The sequence below is a fragment of the Neofelis nebulosa genome, chromosome 2, assembly GCF_028018385.1.
Source record: "Neofelis nebulosa isolate mNeoNeb1 chromosome 2, mNeoNeb1.pri, whole genome shotgun sequence".
Lineage (NCBI taxonomy): Eukaryota > Metazoa > Chordata > Mammalia > Carnivora > Felidae > Neofelis > Neofelis nebulosa.
In genome coordinates this window covers 205,784,995-205,800,839 of record NC_080783.1, presented here as the reverse complement: position 1 = coordinate 205,800,839, position 15,845 = coordinate 205,784,995, and the positions used below count along the sequence as shown (strand labels likewise).

At 45.0% G+C, this 15,845-nt stretch overlaps 1 protein-coding gene across 1 annotated transcript in view; it reads left to right on the top strand.

The window, feature by feature from the left end:
- Positions 1 to 15,845, top strand: part of ZBTB40 (zinc finger and BTB domain containing 40) — a 76,962-nt gene that overhangs the window by 40,729 nt on the left and 20,388 nt on the right. The window contains exons 2-5 of the mRNA XM_058718708.1: positions 1,937 to 2,700; positions 3,408 to 3,541; positions 11,441 to 11,633; positions 12,231 to 12,373. Of these exons, the coding sequence (XP_058574691.1) occupies positions 1,937 to 2,700; positions 3,408 to 3,541; positions 11,441 to 11,633; positions 12,231 to 12,373 (1,234 nt within the window). The remainder of the gene's footprint in view (positions 1 to 1,936; positions 2,701 to 3,407; positions 3,542 to 11,440; positions 11,634 to 12,230; positions 12,374 to 15,845) is intronic.

Genomic DNA, 15,845 nt, shown 5'->3' with positions numbered 1-15,845 from the left:
TTAGCTTTCCTTCCATTCGTTTATTCGTGCCACCATCTAATCAACAACATCGTGTGAGGCAGAATTTTAAGCTCTGGGATATAGCAGACGATTTTAACAAGTTCCTTCCCTAAAGGAGCTTACATTCCAGTGAAGGGAGATACACGATGATGAGTAAAAATATATGTCATAGGTGATAATGCTATGATGATAAATAGAGTAAGAGGAATGGAATGGAGAAGAGGCTCCTATTTAAAGGACATAGGGAAGCCTTCAGTGATGATGGGGCCTTAGAGCAGAGACCTGATGGAAGTGAGAGTGAGCCATGCACACGTGTGGAGACACCTGCAGATGAACGTGCTTAGTGTGTTCCGTGATCGGTGAGGAAGGCAGTGTGCTTAAGGTGGAATGAGTCAGGGAGAGCGGGTGGAAGGTGACATCAGAGAGTTAATGCCAACCAGGTTATGAGGAGGAATGTAGGCCATTAGGAGGACTTTGGCTTTTGGCGTTTACTCTGAGACCAGAAGCCCAGGAGGCCTTTGTGCGGAGAAGGGACAGGATGTGGCTGTGTGCTAAGAAGACCCCTCTGACTCCTGGGGGTAGTGCTGGAAAGGGGCAGAGGCATGAGGACGGTTAGAAGGGATCGCTGTCGTAGTCCAGATAATAGGGGACGGGGGCTTGGACTGATCAGAGAGAGCCAGTGGAGGCAGTAGGAAGTGATTGGGTTTTGGATATGTGTTGAAGGTAGAGCCAACAGGATTTATAAAGGATTCCATACGGGGTAGGAGGAAAAGACGGGAATCAAGGTTGACTTTTGAGTTTTGTTCTGAACAGCTAGAAAGACAAAATTGCTATAAAATGGGAAGGTGGCAGGAGAGTTTTAGATACAAGTTGAAACAACCTATCAGGCCTCCAATTGGAGATGCTGAGTAGGTAGCTGGAGGTGTGCATCTGGACTCCAGAGGACAGGACTGAGCTTGAGATGTCACCCTGCAAGCTGACAGGATAAGGATAAACTGCATAGTCCGGATTTGTTGATATTTCTTTCTATTTATTTATTTATTTTAACATTTATTCCTTTTTGAAAGACAAAGAGAGACAGAGCGCAAACGGGGGAGGGCTGGAGAGAGAGGGAGACACAGAATCTGAAATGGGCTCCAGGCTCCGAGCTGTCAGCACAGAGCCCAACACGGGGCTCGAACTCACTCACGGACCGTGAGACCGTGACCTGAGCGGAAGTCGGCCGCTCAACCGACTGAGCCAGCCAGGTGCCCCAGGATTTGTTGATATTTCAAAAGTGTGGAATTAGATGGGACAGAAGACAGGAGGAGAGATGACTGAGTCCTGGAATATTCCAAACTGTAGAGGCCAGTGTGACCCAGGGGACCCAGCAAAGGATGCTGGGTGGTGAGGTCACAGGAGAACCAGAGAGAGCAAGAGCAAGTGAAACAGGTGTTTGCAGCGGGAGGGAGTGATGACCCGTGTCCTGTGTTGCACATAGGCCAGATGAGATGAGGACAGCGTACTGAAGGTCCGTTTATGTAACTGTATGAGCCTTCTTCGTTTGGCTGAGAACTCACCGGAAGCAGGGGCGCGTACAGCTCTGACTTGGGTGGGACGCAGATGCTGTTGAACAGCTGTTTTCCTCAGGCTGGTTCTCTCACTACCTCTGAGCTCCAGTCTCATCTGTAAAATGGGGAAGGTTTCCATTGAGTCATTGTGAGGATCCCGCGAGAGCTTCCAGAGGAAGCGCTAAGCGTGGTCGCTTGCACGTATTAAACGCGTGACGGTTACCGTCGTGAATTTAGCGTACCTGGCGCGGCGCCCCTCCCTGTTGAGAAACGTTTGTCAGATGCACCAGTGGGTTGCCCGTTTGTCTGACTGTTCCGTTCGTGGCGTCCCCCTTTGTGCCGGTGAGGTGTTAACGTGGCGCTTTCTGGGTTTCCCTGGGATGCAGCGCTGATCCGCAGACAGCGGATTCCGGAGGAGAGAGGGCGAGACGTCCTCGGGGCGGGGCCGCTGCCATGGAGCTCCCCAGCTATGGCCGGCAGCTGCTGCAGCAGCTCTACACCCTGTGCAAGGAGCAGCGCTTCTGTGACTGCACCATTTCCGTTGGCACCATCTACTTCCGGGCCCACAAGCTCGTCCTGGCCGCGGCCAGCCTCCTGTTCAAAACCCTGCTGGACAACACCGACACCATCTCCATCGACGCATCTGTGGTGAGCCCCGAGGAGTTTGCCCTCTTGCTGGAGATGGTGTACACCGGCAGGCTGCCCGTGGGCAAGCACAACTTCTCCAAAATCATCTCTTTAGCCGACAGCCTGCAGATGTTCGACGTGGCCGTGAGTTGCAAAAATCTTCTCACCAACCTCGTGAGCTGCTCCGTTCAGGGCCAGGTGGTGCGGGATGTCTCCGCACCGTCCTCAGAGTCACTCAGGAAGGAGCCCGAGAAGCCCGAGGTGGAAATCCTTTCCCCCGAGGGTGCTGCAGAGCCTCGCTGTTCCCCGGAGGATTCTGCCCCTCCGGGGGGCCCTGTGAAAGCCGAGACCGAGGAGGCGGTCCATACGGTCGCACGGGAGATGAGCGTGGGTCCTTCCACCGCCCAGGAGATTCCGGGGAATGCAGACGCCCCGGTGGAGGCTCCTTGTACAGCTGAAGTTTGTTCCCCCTCCCCTGCCGGACAAGCCCTTAGTGCGGCGAAGGAGGCGAGCACGGAACCAGGTAACATTCGCGTGATAGTTGTTTTGTGATCCGTCCCTCTGTTGTCAGTTACTGTGTTCAGTGACTCTTGTGGATTTTTTGTTTCTTTTTTTTTTTTAAGTTTGTTTATTTATTTTTGAGAGAGAGAGAGAGTGAAGGGGAGGGGCAGAAGGAGAGGGAGAGAATCCCAGGTAGGCTCCCGGCTGCCAGTGCATAGTGACCCCGGGGCTCGAATTGAGGAAATGTGAGATCGTGACCTGCGTGAAACCAAGAACCGGACGCTCGACCCACGGAGCCACCCAGGCGCCCCAGGAGTTCTTTTGTTTCAGTGATGAATTTACTGAAGACCACCGCGAGATAGGCAACCAAAATCCCGTCCAGTCCCACACAAAATCCGAAGCAAAACTCCTCCTGGGGCATTCTTCTTTTAAAAGTGTTTGTGTTTTTGAGTGTTGGAAGTCTGAAGATGAACTACAGAGCAGAAAAGCAGTACTGAAATAGTGACGTATCAGTTTTGATGTCCACCCATTATTCTAACCAGGAGGAGGCTGGCACAAAGGAAGAAGCTGTAAGAGGCACTGTTCTTTGTTACCCATAACTGCTGTGCCAGGTGTCAGTTATAGATGCAGTATGTGCCCTAAAGGTCATCAGCTTAAACTTTTAAAAATCACTTCAAATGATGAATCACTGATTTTTTTTTTTTGTATTATGTTTTGTTTTGCGCTCAGAGTATGAGAGGAAACGCCATGAGCTGAATTTTCTTCTAGAAAATGAAAGTATCTTCTCTGATGCACTCTTGGTTACCCAGGACGTTTTAAAAAGACTAGAAGAATGTTCAGAAATTAAAGGTGCACAGGAGGAGGTAGGTCCTGCGAGTTTTGTTTGTTTGCTCACTGCGAGTCCAGTGTTCTCTGGACACCAGATCAGCCTTCCATATGGGGCAGAACAATGAAAATGCAAAATACCTTGGGTCTCAATTTTTTCAAACTTAAATTTTTTTGACATTTAGTCTCTAAAGGGCCGTCTTGCAACAGTACTAGGCAATGTGCTTTCAAAACCTGAATCCCAGCTTTCAACCAGTTTTGATCCAGGATGCTTAACTGATCATACCATTTCCTCCTGATTAATCAAGGGTAAAATGAAGCAGAGGGTAGTCATGGATAACCCCAAATCAAGATCAAATGATAAAAACCAAAGCAGAACAACAAGAAATACTCAAAACGTGGCACGTCAAGGATTTAATACAAACCTTACATGGTAAACTGTAGTCAGTGTTTAGGAATACGGTAGCCATTTTCAGACACAAAACAGTAATGGTGAACATTTATTGAGTACTTAATATGCTACACTTGGGACACATGTTATCACATTTAATTCTGACAGAAATCACCAGGGTGGATTTTACTCTTTTCTAGCCCCGTTCTATGGAAGAGAAAACAGTCTCAAGGAGGTAATATAACATGGCCAAGGTCACAGAGCTCGTAGGACTGAGCAGTAATTCAGACCAAACCACTTTGACTTCAGAGCTAGCTGTTCCTTTGCACACTGGGTTTTACTGCCAATAGGGTAAAAATGATACACATTTGTCATGTATGTATAAATGTTTAAGAATTGCCCGGCAGAAAACCGCCCAATGGCTTATCATGCTCTTTTTCTTAGCTGACCTTTTCTCCTTTTCAGTATCTTGGTGAGACGCATCCCCACCTGTGGGCTTCCCACTACCTGATTCCTCAGATCTTGAACCTACAGGATTGATTCCACGGCCACTTTAGAACTCCTCGTGCTTCTCTCTTCACCCAGCCGTGCCTCCCGTGCTGAGAGGGGCTGGCACAGCCAGCGGGCACTGTGCCTGCAGGCTCATCTGAGGGGTGGAGTGGGGTGGGGGAGGCCTCCCATGTTGCTGTTAGTTACCATAATCCAAGCAGTAAATGTCTTCTACTATTTAAGTATTTCCCCAATTCATAGCAAGTTACTTTAAAAAAAAAAAAAAAAAAATTCAAGGTCAAGTATTTATTTTGACCGTGGTTAATCAGTAGTTGGCTGTAAATTATTTTCTTGAGAGAGAAGCTTTTTATAAGACTGGGTTAACCCTGATGACTCTGGTAGGGAGGTTACAGATTGGTATCTTGGTACAAATCCTTGGTATTCTTTGTACCGATTATGTTGAAGGACATTATGATTTTATATTTTTGCACTTGGATGTTCTCTTAACTGTTCGGTGTATCATTTTTGTCACTAGTTTGTTACCTTGATAGCTTATAGACACATCTCTTCATTTGTTCTCTTAGGACTTCCTGTCCGTTTAATTTTGGTTATGGAGGAGCAAGAGCATCCCTTAGACCAGCAACACCCAAATTTTTAGTGTTGCCTGTGGACGGACTTGCTTGAACTGTGTGTTAAGCATTTTTTTCTAACACTGGTACCTAAAATGTGCGGCAAATAACAAATGCTCAAGAAATTTTTGCTGTACGTGGTTTCATTCAACATTTTTTCCCCTCCTGATTCTTGTCCTAATCTTTTGATGGCAGTAACATTAATAATACTTGGAAAGAACACTGATTCACTGTTGGGGATCATTATAGGCTTATGTTATTTTTTCTCAGTTTTAGAGATGAGAGTAAGAGCTCTACAAATCACTTGGTGGCTGTATTTAAAACTGAGTCTGTTATAGTCCATAATAAACCTTTCAGTTACAGAAAGAAAAAGAAAAACGGCTAAAGAGCATCAGATTAAATTAAAATATAGAGTTGGTGAAGTGCTGCTTTGTACTTAGGCCCTGTACTTCTGTCTCACTTTTTTAATGTTTATTTATTTTTGAGAGATAGAGAGTGTGAGCGGGGGAGGGGCAGAGAGAGAGGGAGACACAGAATCCGAAGCAGGCTCCGGGCTCTGAGCTGTCAGCACAGAGCCCGACACGGGGCTCGAACCCGCGAACCAGAGATCATGACCTGAGCCGAAGCCGGACGCTTAACCGACTGAGCCACCCGGGTGCCCCATCTGTCACTTATAACTTCCCTTTAGACAGGTTTATTAAGGTATGATTGACATACAGCAAGATGTATGTATTTAAAGTGTGCAGTTTGATAAGTTTTAAAACCTGAAACCATCACCACAAGCAAGATATTGAGCATATCCATCACCCTTAAGTTTACTTATGCCCTTGGTAATCCCTTCTCCCTTCTCCCCCCCCCCCCCCCTTTCAACTTACCCATCCCTGGGTGATAGTGACCTGCTTTCTCTCTGTAAGTGAATTTGTATTTTCTAGAGTATTCTATACAAATGGAGTCCTATAGTCAATATATATTCTTTTTGGTCTGGCTTCTTGCATTCAGTATAATTCTTCTGGGGTCTATCCATGTCATTGTATGTTTATTCCTTTTTTATGCCCGAGCAGGGTTCCAGTGTGGATATACAATTATTTTATTCAGCTCTCCCGTTTGCTAGTGTTGTGCTCTCAAACAACTTAATCTCTATAAACGTTAATTTCTTAATTTGTAAAACAGGAATGTTATCACCTACATTACAGGATCGTTGTCAAATTAATAAAGACTATTGATGTAAAACTCACACTAAAATGTCGGGCACATAGAAAGAGCTCAGTGGGTGGTGACTGCTGTTGTTTGTTTTTACATCAACTCTCTATTTTTAGGCCTAGTTGACTTTGAAACCCGTTTTTTACTTAATGCCTTATAATATCCTCGTTCCATGGTCGTTTTCTCTGACACATGGGATGGATCGCTGTTTCTTTAAGCTTAATTTGCAAGTCATGCTTTCAAATAGGTACCATTACCCGCCTGGAAGTACCTTCCTGAACTGCAGGCATAGCGTCTTGTACAAAGCCGTCGGTCTCTAGGACAATGGGTTCAGTGTATATAAAAATTATCCGGTGTACTTGTTAAAACTTACACCTCCAAACCTCATTTCCAGAGGGTCTGATTCTTAGGTTGTGGTAGAGTTTGGGGAATCTACGTCTTTAACAGGCTCCCCGTTTTGCTGCTTTGGTATCTGTAGACCACATTTCTCAGAAGCACTGTCAGAGAAGTTCATGGCTCACACAATTCTTCATGTATGATGCAGATGTCACAGTGTGCTGCTGCCTCTCAGTGATTTGAGGGCCCACCAAGCACACATTGTTCCCAAGTGTTACTCTTTGCTTACCCCTGATTCAGCAAATATTTACTGAGCAGCTGGTAAGTGCCAGGCATTGAGCTGGTTGCTAGGAAAAGAAAAGGAAATAAGACTGGATCCCTATCCCTATAGCAAAGAAGTCCTGCCACACGTGTAATTATTTTTTTGGAAGTCTCCAAACTATGGGAATCCCCAGAAGGCCTCAGTATTGAAAGCATCTGCAGACGGTTCACTTGAAACATCAGTCTGCATTTCAGCTACAATCGTAAAGGTTGGGAGTTTGTTTGTTATTTTTCTGTTTAAACATTTTTAGCTCCCAAGGAGCTTTGAATGCTTTTTGTTGTTGTTATTTGGTTAATCAGCATAACATTAAGAAGACAGCTTAACATTAAAAATAATCTGTGCTTGGATGTGTAATTTTGAGGCTTGTTAAGGCTTGTGAGCATTCTGTTGAGATGGACCAGCCTGTTCCTTTTCTGAAACACAGATATAGGGTGTGCAACCGGCCTGGACTGGGTTTCAGGAAGACACCATCAACTAGTGTCCTGATTATTCTCTTTCCTGAGATACATGATGAAAGGTGGCAAAGCCATTCCCCGAGCCGTGATTGCGGCAACATGAGAGGAGGCCGGGCTGCTTGGGTTGTGTGCAACCAAAGCCAAAACTGATGAAGGAGAAATCTCTTGGGTGCTGGGATGGGAAAGTGGCTTCTGCCTGTCTTTATCTCAGTGTAATATTGCTGCCCATTAGAAAAAGCAGATCCTGACCTTAACAGGCTTTCTGGCTGAGCTGAGCAAAACCTCTGTTTAAAGGCAAGCTCATATTTTTTTTCAGCTGTAATGCAGGAACTTTTAATTGTCTTTTTTCTTTATTCCTAGCCATGTCCCTGCTTTTAATTAGTTGTGTATATAGCAGAGTGAATCTATGACTAGAATAAGGAGATAACTTCTACTATTGATTTCCTTGCTGTTTGATCCACTTTTCTCCTAAAGTTCTAGAAAGACTCCCAAAGCTTAAGATCTAGTAGCATTTTTTTCTCCTTCAACTTTGTTTCAAAGGCAAACAAGTCTCCCATGTGAATGTGATGTTTTCAAACATGTCACTACTTTGGAGGTTTGTCAAGAAGTGCAGGTCTGTGTCTTGTGGACTGTGTTCACTGACACTGTAGGGTGACCCTGTTGAGAAGTTAATAGGATTCATTTTAAAGGCCTATGAGAAATGAAAATAAGTTGTTGTTTTTCCAAAGCTTCTCTCTGCAAATTATTAAGTCTAAGATATGCAGCCATAGGTAGAAGGGCTATTGGTTTTATGGCAAGGGAGTTTCATGCAGTTAAACAAGTATTTATGAAGCACCTACTGTGTACCAGTCTATATACAAATCATCGGTACCAGGAGGAATGCTACGGATGGTCAAGATATGACCCAGTGTTCAAAGTGATTCTAGTAAGTCCAGTACAATGCAGTGTAAACGGATTTGGTTATACTCAAAATCTGGGAGTTGGAACTATGAAAAGGGTTCCAGGTCAATGGAATCAGCTCAGTGTTTCCTCCAGGGAACTCTACTTCCTGGCCATGCAGCCTTGGGCAGGTTACCTCGCCTCTTTGACTCATTTAGGTAGTTGTAGAAGTAATGCCCCCTAGGACTGAAGTGAGGGGTTGAGGAGACGGCATATATGCACAGCGTCTGGGATGGTGTTGAGCTCGTGTGGTCTGTATCATTAGTGCCGTCATCTGGCTCGGCATTCAAGGCAGGAGTGAGTGAACAAGAATACAGCGTAGCTCAAACAGACCCAAAGGCAGTAGGCAGACAGTTGGGAAAAATAAGTAAATTCAATTAAAAGACCTTCGTACAAGGCAAAGATTAAATTTTTAAAAGGAAACTGTCCCGTCTTTAAATCTACTGACCTGTAATTCGTTCATAAATCAAAGTACTCTGTGAATACACGTGTGACCATAAATTGATACGAATTTATTGAAGTACCTTTAACTCTAAGAATCCAAGGAATTCCAAGTGTATGGTTAAAGAGCAAAACTCGGTTTTGGGTTCATCTCTCAGAGTTCTGGTACACGATAGCCATAAGTGAACCTCAGTCTGCCGCAATATGTGACACCCTCTGTTCAGGCAGATACGCTATTTCAGAAAAGGGCTCACCGCACGGCGGAGCCCCAGGCAGCTTCGGAGGCTGATGGAGTAACAGTTAAAATGCTGGCTCTGGTGCCAGGTCCCCAGTAGGTTCTGGAAGAAAGAGCAAAGAGCAGGGCTGTCCAGGCAACTGACTGCTCCCTCCTGGCCCTTTCATCAGCCCACCCCTGCTCATCTTCCCAGATGGTCACACCCTAGCGTCACTGCTGAGCAATGAAGTTAACAAATGTTTTAATTTCACTGCTGAGCAGTTCTGCCGAGGAGGAGACAGCAGAGAGGATAATGAGAAGCACATCAGATGCCACCATTGATGAAAGCTTCTCTTCCCCACCGGCTCATGTGATAATGCCCGACAAATTGGATACTGGAGAGAGGTGGATTCGGGATATTCAGAGAGCTTCGGGTGAAAGAACGCCGGCTTCGGATAGAAGAGGACGGCTAAATGCTGTATCGGTTAAGATGCATCGAAGAAAGAGTGGAAGGAAAGTGAAAATGAAGAGGGAGAAACCCGTTAGTTAGTAAGGGCATTAGCACTGAGTGGGTCTGTGTTAGTTATTTGTTGCCCTGTAACAGATTAACATTTAGCAGTTTAAAAGAGCACACATTTATGACCTCGCCGTTTCTGTTGGTCAGGAATCTAGGCATACCTAGCCGAGCCCCTGGCTCGAGGTGCCTAGGAGGTCTGTGTCAGGGTGCATCAGCCAAGGCCGCAGACAGCCCCTGCCCGGGCTGGGTTGGAGTGGGGGTGGGGAGTGTCTCGTTCTAAGTACACCCACGTGAGTGTTGGCAGGGTTCTGAAGACTGACTTCCAAGCCCGCTCACTGAGTGTTGGCCGGAGACATAGTTCCCGCCACGTGGGCCTCTCCGTAGGGCAGCTCACAAAACGGCAGCCTGCCTCGAGAGCCAAGACGGACAACACCCACATAGACGAGACGGAAGTCCTAGAAACTTCGCCTGCCATATTCTTTTCCTTAGAAGCATGTCATCAGTCTCAGCCTGAGGGCACGAATACCTGGTGCCGGGGATATTGCGATCCTTTTAGAGGCTGCCTACCTCCTACTGCCATCAGGGAAAAGGCATTCTCTGAAGAGGTTTTAGGTGGACCAACAAAGGTACAGAAGGCTGAATAAATGTGACTGAAGGGGATTAAGCATTCAACTGAGTTGGTATCTCGTTTGTCTCTTGTTATTAAAATAGAGACAAGATGAGTTACTTCAGGTTCTTGGAAGTTACTTAATTCACTTAATATGGATTCCTAAACTGGGTTTTATCTGAATTTACTTTTGTACCTGACTAAGAATCCTAGGAACCTTTTCTTTCAAGTTTAACTTGGCTTTCTACAGCCATTCTGTGATCAGAAAGCAAGCTCAAGCAAAGCCAAGAAACACAAAGCCTAACTCGTTCCTAATTCCTGTTTATTGGGGAGGAGGAGAAAAGGATAAACAATCTCTCTCAACAAAAATTTTAAACCTGTAATTACTACCAGAATTGATAAGAACTATCTAGATGAATTTAGCAAGTGTAGATTTTCATGAGATCCTTTCATGTTGTCTGTGTGTGTAGAAAACCATAACTTTTTGCTTTCTTGTGCAAAAACTCTTCTTTTATAGTATCGACACTAAAAATCATCAAAGGTAGGTTGTAGTTTTGCCAACTAGAAATACAAAGGCCATGCACGTGAAATTAACTTTCGGTTCCTTATTTTTAAAAGTAAACCCATGATTGCTAAAATAGAAATATTAACCCTTCTTTCCAGTTGGCCTTCCTCCCGCTGATTTTGTTTTATTTCACCACCAGAGTGGCTGATATTTTAGTACTCCAGGGTTAGAAGAGTCCAGATGGTGGCACTTGGTGCCAAGACCTCTGGAGGATAAGGCGTTTCTGGTGGAAATTGTGCGGCTCTAGACTTAAACGGAAAGCTTCGGATTAGAGAGCTAGCTTTCAGGGGGATCTGCCTAGAGGTGATATAAAAAGTATATGTGTGAGAGCTTTTCCAAAGGGAGAGCATAATGGAAGAAAAAGGACAGAGTTGAGACCAGTTTTTGGTACTGCTGATAGGTAGAAATTTGGAAGGAAAGCCAGTGAGGAAGGCTGAGAAGGAGGGGTCGGAAAGGCCGGTGCTTATCCACACCAAATGCTTCAGTGTTACAAAGTCAGAGGAGCCCGGGGCCCCTGGGTGGCATCCTACTCTTGATTTTGGTTCGGATCACCCTCCCAGAGCCGTTGGATCAAGCCCCGTGTCGGGCTCTGTGCTGAGCGTGGAGCCTGCTTAAGATTAATTTTCTCCCCGCACCCCTCTCTGCTCCCCCTTCCTCTCTCCCCGTCTCCCCCACTCAATGTCGTCTCATGCAAGGGACACAGAAATGCCATATACCACAGAAAGGCCAAACAGGCAGGGATCAAATTGGTTAGGGCCTCACTCTCCAAATCCGAAGAGCATGGGGTTCTTGTGGCCGGCTGATCTCTCTTGTTGGTTACTTGTGTTCACAGACTATAATGGGGTGTCTTGAGGGTGAAGAAGGACGTTCAGCATTCCAGAGAATCCTGGATAAAGTAAGAGATGAGAGCCTGGATGTTCAGACTGTCGTGTCTCTGTTGAGGCTGTACCAAGATTCCAATCCTGCAGTAAAGGCGGCGTTGTTACACAGAAAGCCAGAAGACGTACAAGCAGCGCAGCCAAAAGGTAGGAGAAAACCCTGTCCGCCCAAGTGGCTTGAGTTTTATTCTGGGAAGATGCTGTCAAGTTTGCTCCAGTGGCTTAGTTGCCATGAAGTGATTTTCCACGTCAATTCTGCCCGTAATTCCAGAAGCTGCCTGTTAAATATATACAACCTAAACTTGAGCCTCCATTTCTATCCCCTGGTTAACTAGTCCGACACCTTGAAGTTGGAGCAGACGGTCCGTGTTCTCCTGCCCTTCAAAAAGCCACACGTCCCAGTCAGGGTTCTGACCGCCCAGGTCACGTGAACCGGTTTGCCAGCAGCACTTGCAGCTGAAGTTTCTCTCGTTTGGGTACAAAGCAGTGGCCTTGCCAACCAGAAGTTAACCTCTGGCTGGCTCTGCAGCTTTGTGTTTCGACAGATAAATGAAACGTTTTTCCTTTCATAGAGTTTAAACAGAATAATAAAGTATTTTCCTCTCCAAAAAGAGATTCTGCGTTCGGGCGCTCAAAATAGGCTGAGAATCACTTTCCTATTCCGTTAGATCTCTCTTGACAAACCATGCTGTCATTTTCTTCAAATTGACTAGCTTCTCTGGTGTGTGTCTCTTTCTCCCCCAGGGAGCACAGAGGAGGGGAAGACCTTGTCTGCTCTGTTACTGGAACACAAAGAGGACCTGATCCAGTGTGTCACACAGCTGAGACCCATCCTGGAGTTCCTGGAAACAGCCAAGGAGGAACTCCTAACTGGCGCTGAGAGAAGGGTAACCGTGTCAAGCATTTCTTCCCCCCTCCTGAATCTGCGTAGCACAGTTTTTAACCTCTCTGTGGCACGTAGCATTTTCTCCCTTGCAGTGTTTCTATGCCCGCTGCATAGAATGCACCCTGAGGTTCACGTTCTTGATCCGCGTCTCTCTGTACCCCCTGCAGCAGCTTGCTGAGGGCCTCGCACGTCATGGTGTACAATTAAACGCTTAGATGTGTGGGTGGGTGCACAGTCCTGCTCCGACTCGGTGAGTTTTTAATATAAAAGTTGCCTCAAACGTTAAAACGTCCAGGCACACTTGTAATTATTATGACACTTTCCTTCTTTATAGAAAGGGTACACTGTTCATCGGTAGGAAAAAGTGGGGAAACCAGCAAAAACAAAAGAATTCAAATCTGTCACCGTCTCGCCACTCCACGGTGACCACTGCTGACATTTTGGCGCACGTGCCCCTCCGTATTCTCGTTTGAATCACCCAGAGACAGGCTTAGTAGCCAGGATAACCTGGTGTTTCTACTTACTGTACTGCGACTACACTTCGTCCCCGTAAGCTGGATTTTGGTAGCTGCATTGTATTCTGTTTAACGGACACACCATAATCCATTAGTTGTTTGTTGCGGCAGATCTGTTTCCAATTTTTTTTGCCATAATAAATGAGGTGGCGGAGAACATCCTTGCATACACATCTTTGCAAACCTCTCAAATTCTTTCCTTCGAGTAATTTCTAAGAAGTAAGATTTTGGAACAGAGAGTGTCCAAATGTTCAGGTGTTTGCTCTCTTTTGCCAAATTGCCCTTCAGAAAGGTTGTGCCAATTTACTCTCCCACCAGCCAGCTACTCAAATCCTCGTAAAGCTGCTAGCATGACTTCTCAAGTCAACTAGATAACTGTATTTGTTGGTGTTATTGATTTCAACTTTGTGCTAAAAATAGTTTTATATCTGGAAGGAAGGAAGGAACAGGGACAGAGCACTTCTGTGGCATCAGTTCTTAAAACTATGGGAAGTGGCTTATATGTTGGGGAGAGAAAATGTTTAGAAAGTAGTGGTAGAATGGCTGAGCACTGGATTAGTAGTGAAGACTGGCTCCTACCTAGATTCTCTGTTTTCAGTGATCTGAAACTGGAGTTTTTTCATACAAATGGGAGCAATCTGTAATCTCAAAATTATGTTCTATAAATTCTGTTTCCAAAATTATAACTCCTTTGAATTTCTTAGAGAAAGACAATATACAAAATAAGGTTAAACCTCTGGTTTCTCCTGAGACTTAAAATTAAATGTAATTTCAGGCACTCAGTTTAAGTAAGTTGCCGATAGCTCGAGAAGTACCTGATTCCCTGTTTAGGGATTTCATTCGATTACTCATTCAAACCTTTTCGTTATTAGCTGGATTGAATGTGTCCTTTGAACTGTTTCATTATCTTGGTGAAATAGCATTTATAGGAAGAGCCCAAACGGAGCCGCATTCCCTGCACCGAGACAGACCACGCTATCATTTTCTTCTGTCACTTTCAGTTTACTTGACAGAAAGGACTGAAGGAGAAGAACTTAAATTAGTTCTAAATCGCAAAAACACTTCTTAGAATCGGGGTTCTACCAGAGCTTCATTAAGCTACTTCTTCTCGTGAAAATTGAAGCAAAATAATAAAGCAGGAGTGTAGAGGTGAATGTTGATTCGAATCGCCACCGTGTTTTGACATGGTGTGGAGCGTTCACTCAGCCCTTGTAGAACTTTTCCCTGTTACGGGATGATGCTAATCAAGGCACCGTGGCCCTTATCTATCCATACCCTGGGTTCTGTAAGAAATGGTGAATAGAAATGTCTTTACTTCAGGAGTGGAAACAGTCACAAGGAAGGTAACCTTACAGTTGTCTTTAACTTACTGCTTACTGCGTGCTGAGGACCTTTGAAACATTCCTCAGTTCTGCCCTCGCAGCAATTCCATGCCGTCATGGATGTTACTCTAATTTTAGAGATGACGAGACAGGAGCCACCTGGGTGGCTCAGTCGGTTGAGCACCCGATTTCGGTTCAGGTCACCATCTCACAGTTCGTGAGTTCTAGACCCGCCCTGGGCTCGCTGCTGTCACACAGAGCCTGCTTCGGATATCCTCTATTTCCCTCTCCCTGCCCCTCCCCCACTTGCGCTTTCTCAAAGATAAATAAACACTTAAAAAGATAATAAAATAAAGGTGAAGAAACAGACACTTGAGAAGGTTAGGCAGCTCACCCCAAGACACAGCTGCCGGGTGCCAGTCCTGGAACTCAGGAAGTCTAAGCAAAGCACAGTTCTCTTAACCGCTGGGCATAGTGCTTCCTAATCATACCAATAGCCACTATCGTTTAAAGATCACATGTGTCCTAGAAGTTATGTCGGGCTCTACAAATAGTGACTTCACTTTATAGACTCCTAATAACCGCTGTGCAAGGGCTGTTGTTGTTCTCTTCTTCCACAGGTAGGAAGATAAGGTTCAAAGAATTAAATAACTCACCCAGGGTCACACAGGCAATACATTTTACGACTGGGGTTCCTACTAGGCCTGTCTGGCTTTAAAGCCTGTACCCACTCTTGACAGTTTCTGGCCGCCTCATTATGTATCAGAGAATTACTTAGGAACTAAGACATAGCAGTGAAATCAGTATGGGTTTTAGATAGAGACACTTTCACTTTAAATCATGATTCATTTAGTAGAAATCTAGTACATATTAGACATTAAACAAAGAGAATGACTGTGTTCTGTACTGACGAGGAACATGACAGCTTAATTTATAACGTATGCACTCCTTTCGTATGTATATAGGTGTTCCTTTCGTATACGTAAAACCAATTTGGTTTTATAACTACATTTACTTTTAAATGGGAGTTAATTTGACAATGGCATCCTCTGGCATGCAACTGTGACTGACCTGCTTCACTGTTTCTCCTGAAAGCTAGCATTTTCCCAAAGGAAAGCTCAAAATTTGGTTACTGGGAATCTGTAGATTGTATGTGTTGAAATAATCTCCCACATTATCTATCAGTTCCAGAAGAGCCTAGTTCCACATAGTGAGTCGTAGTCCATTAGGACTATTTTAATAGGAAAATAGCTGTAAAATAACAGTCATTTGTTTTACTTTTCAACCTTTTGCTGGAACCCTGTGTCCTTTTGACTCAGTAAATCCTCTAGCACACGGAGGAAGAAAAGGGGGCAGAGGTGGGGGCTAACGACTGGAGCTGATGTATGTGCAGAGCTGATAAGAGAGATCGAGAATGCAGAATCCACGAGAAAAACCATCCAGAAGTGCACTTTAAATCCCATCATTTCGGAGGCCACAGACTAACGTGTAACTTATCTGGACATTCAAATTGCTATGCAAATAAAGTAAAAGGAAGTAAAATAATAGGATTGCTCTGAAATTGCAGCCTCTTTACCATGGTCATGTACTGTACTGAACAGAGGCTGAAAACCACTGTAACTGTACTCATTAATTT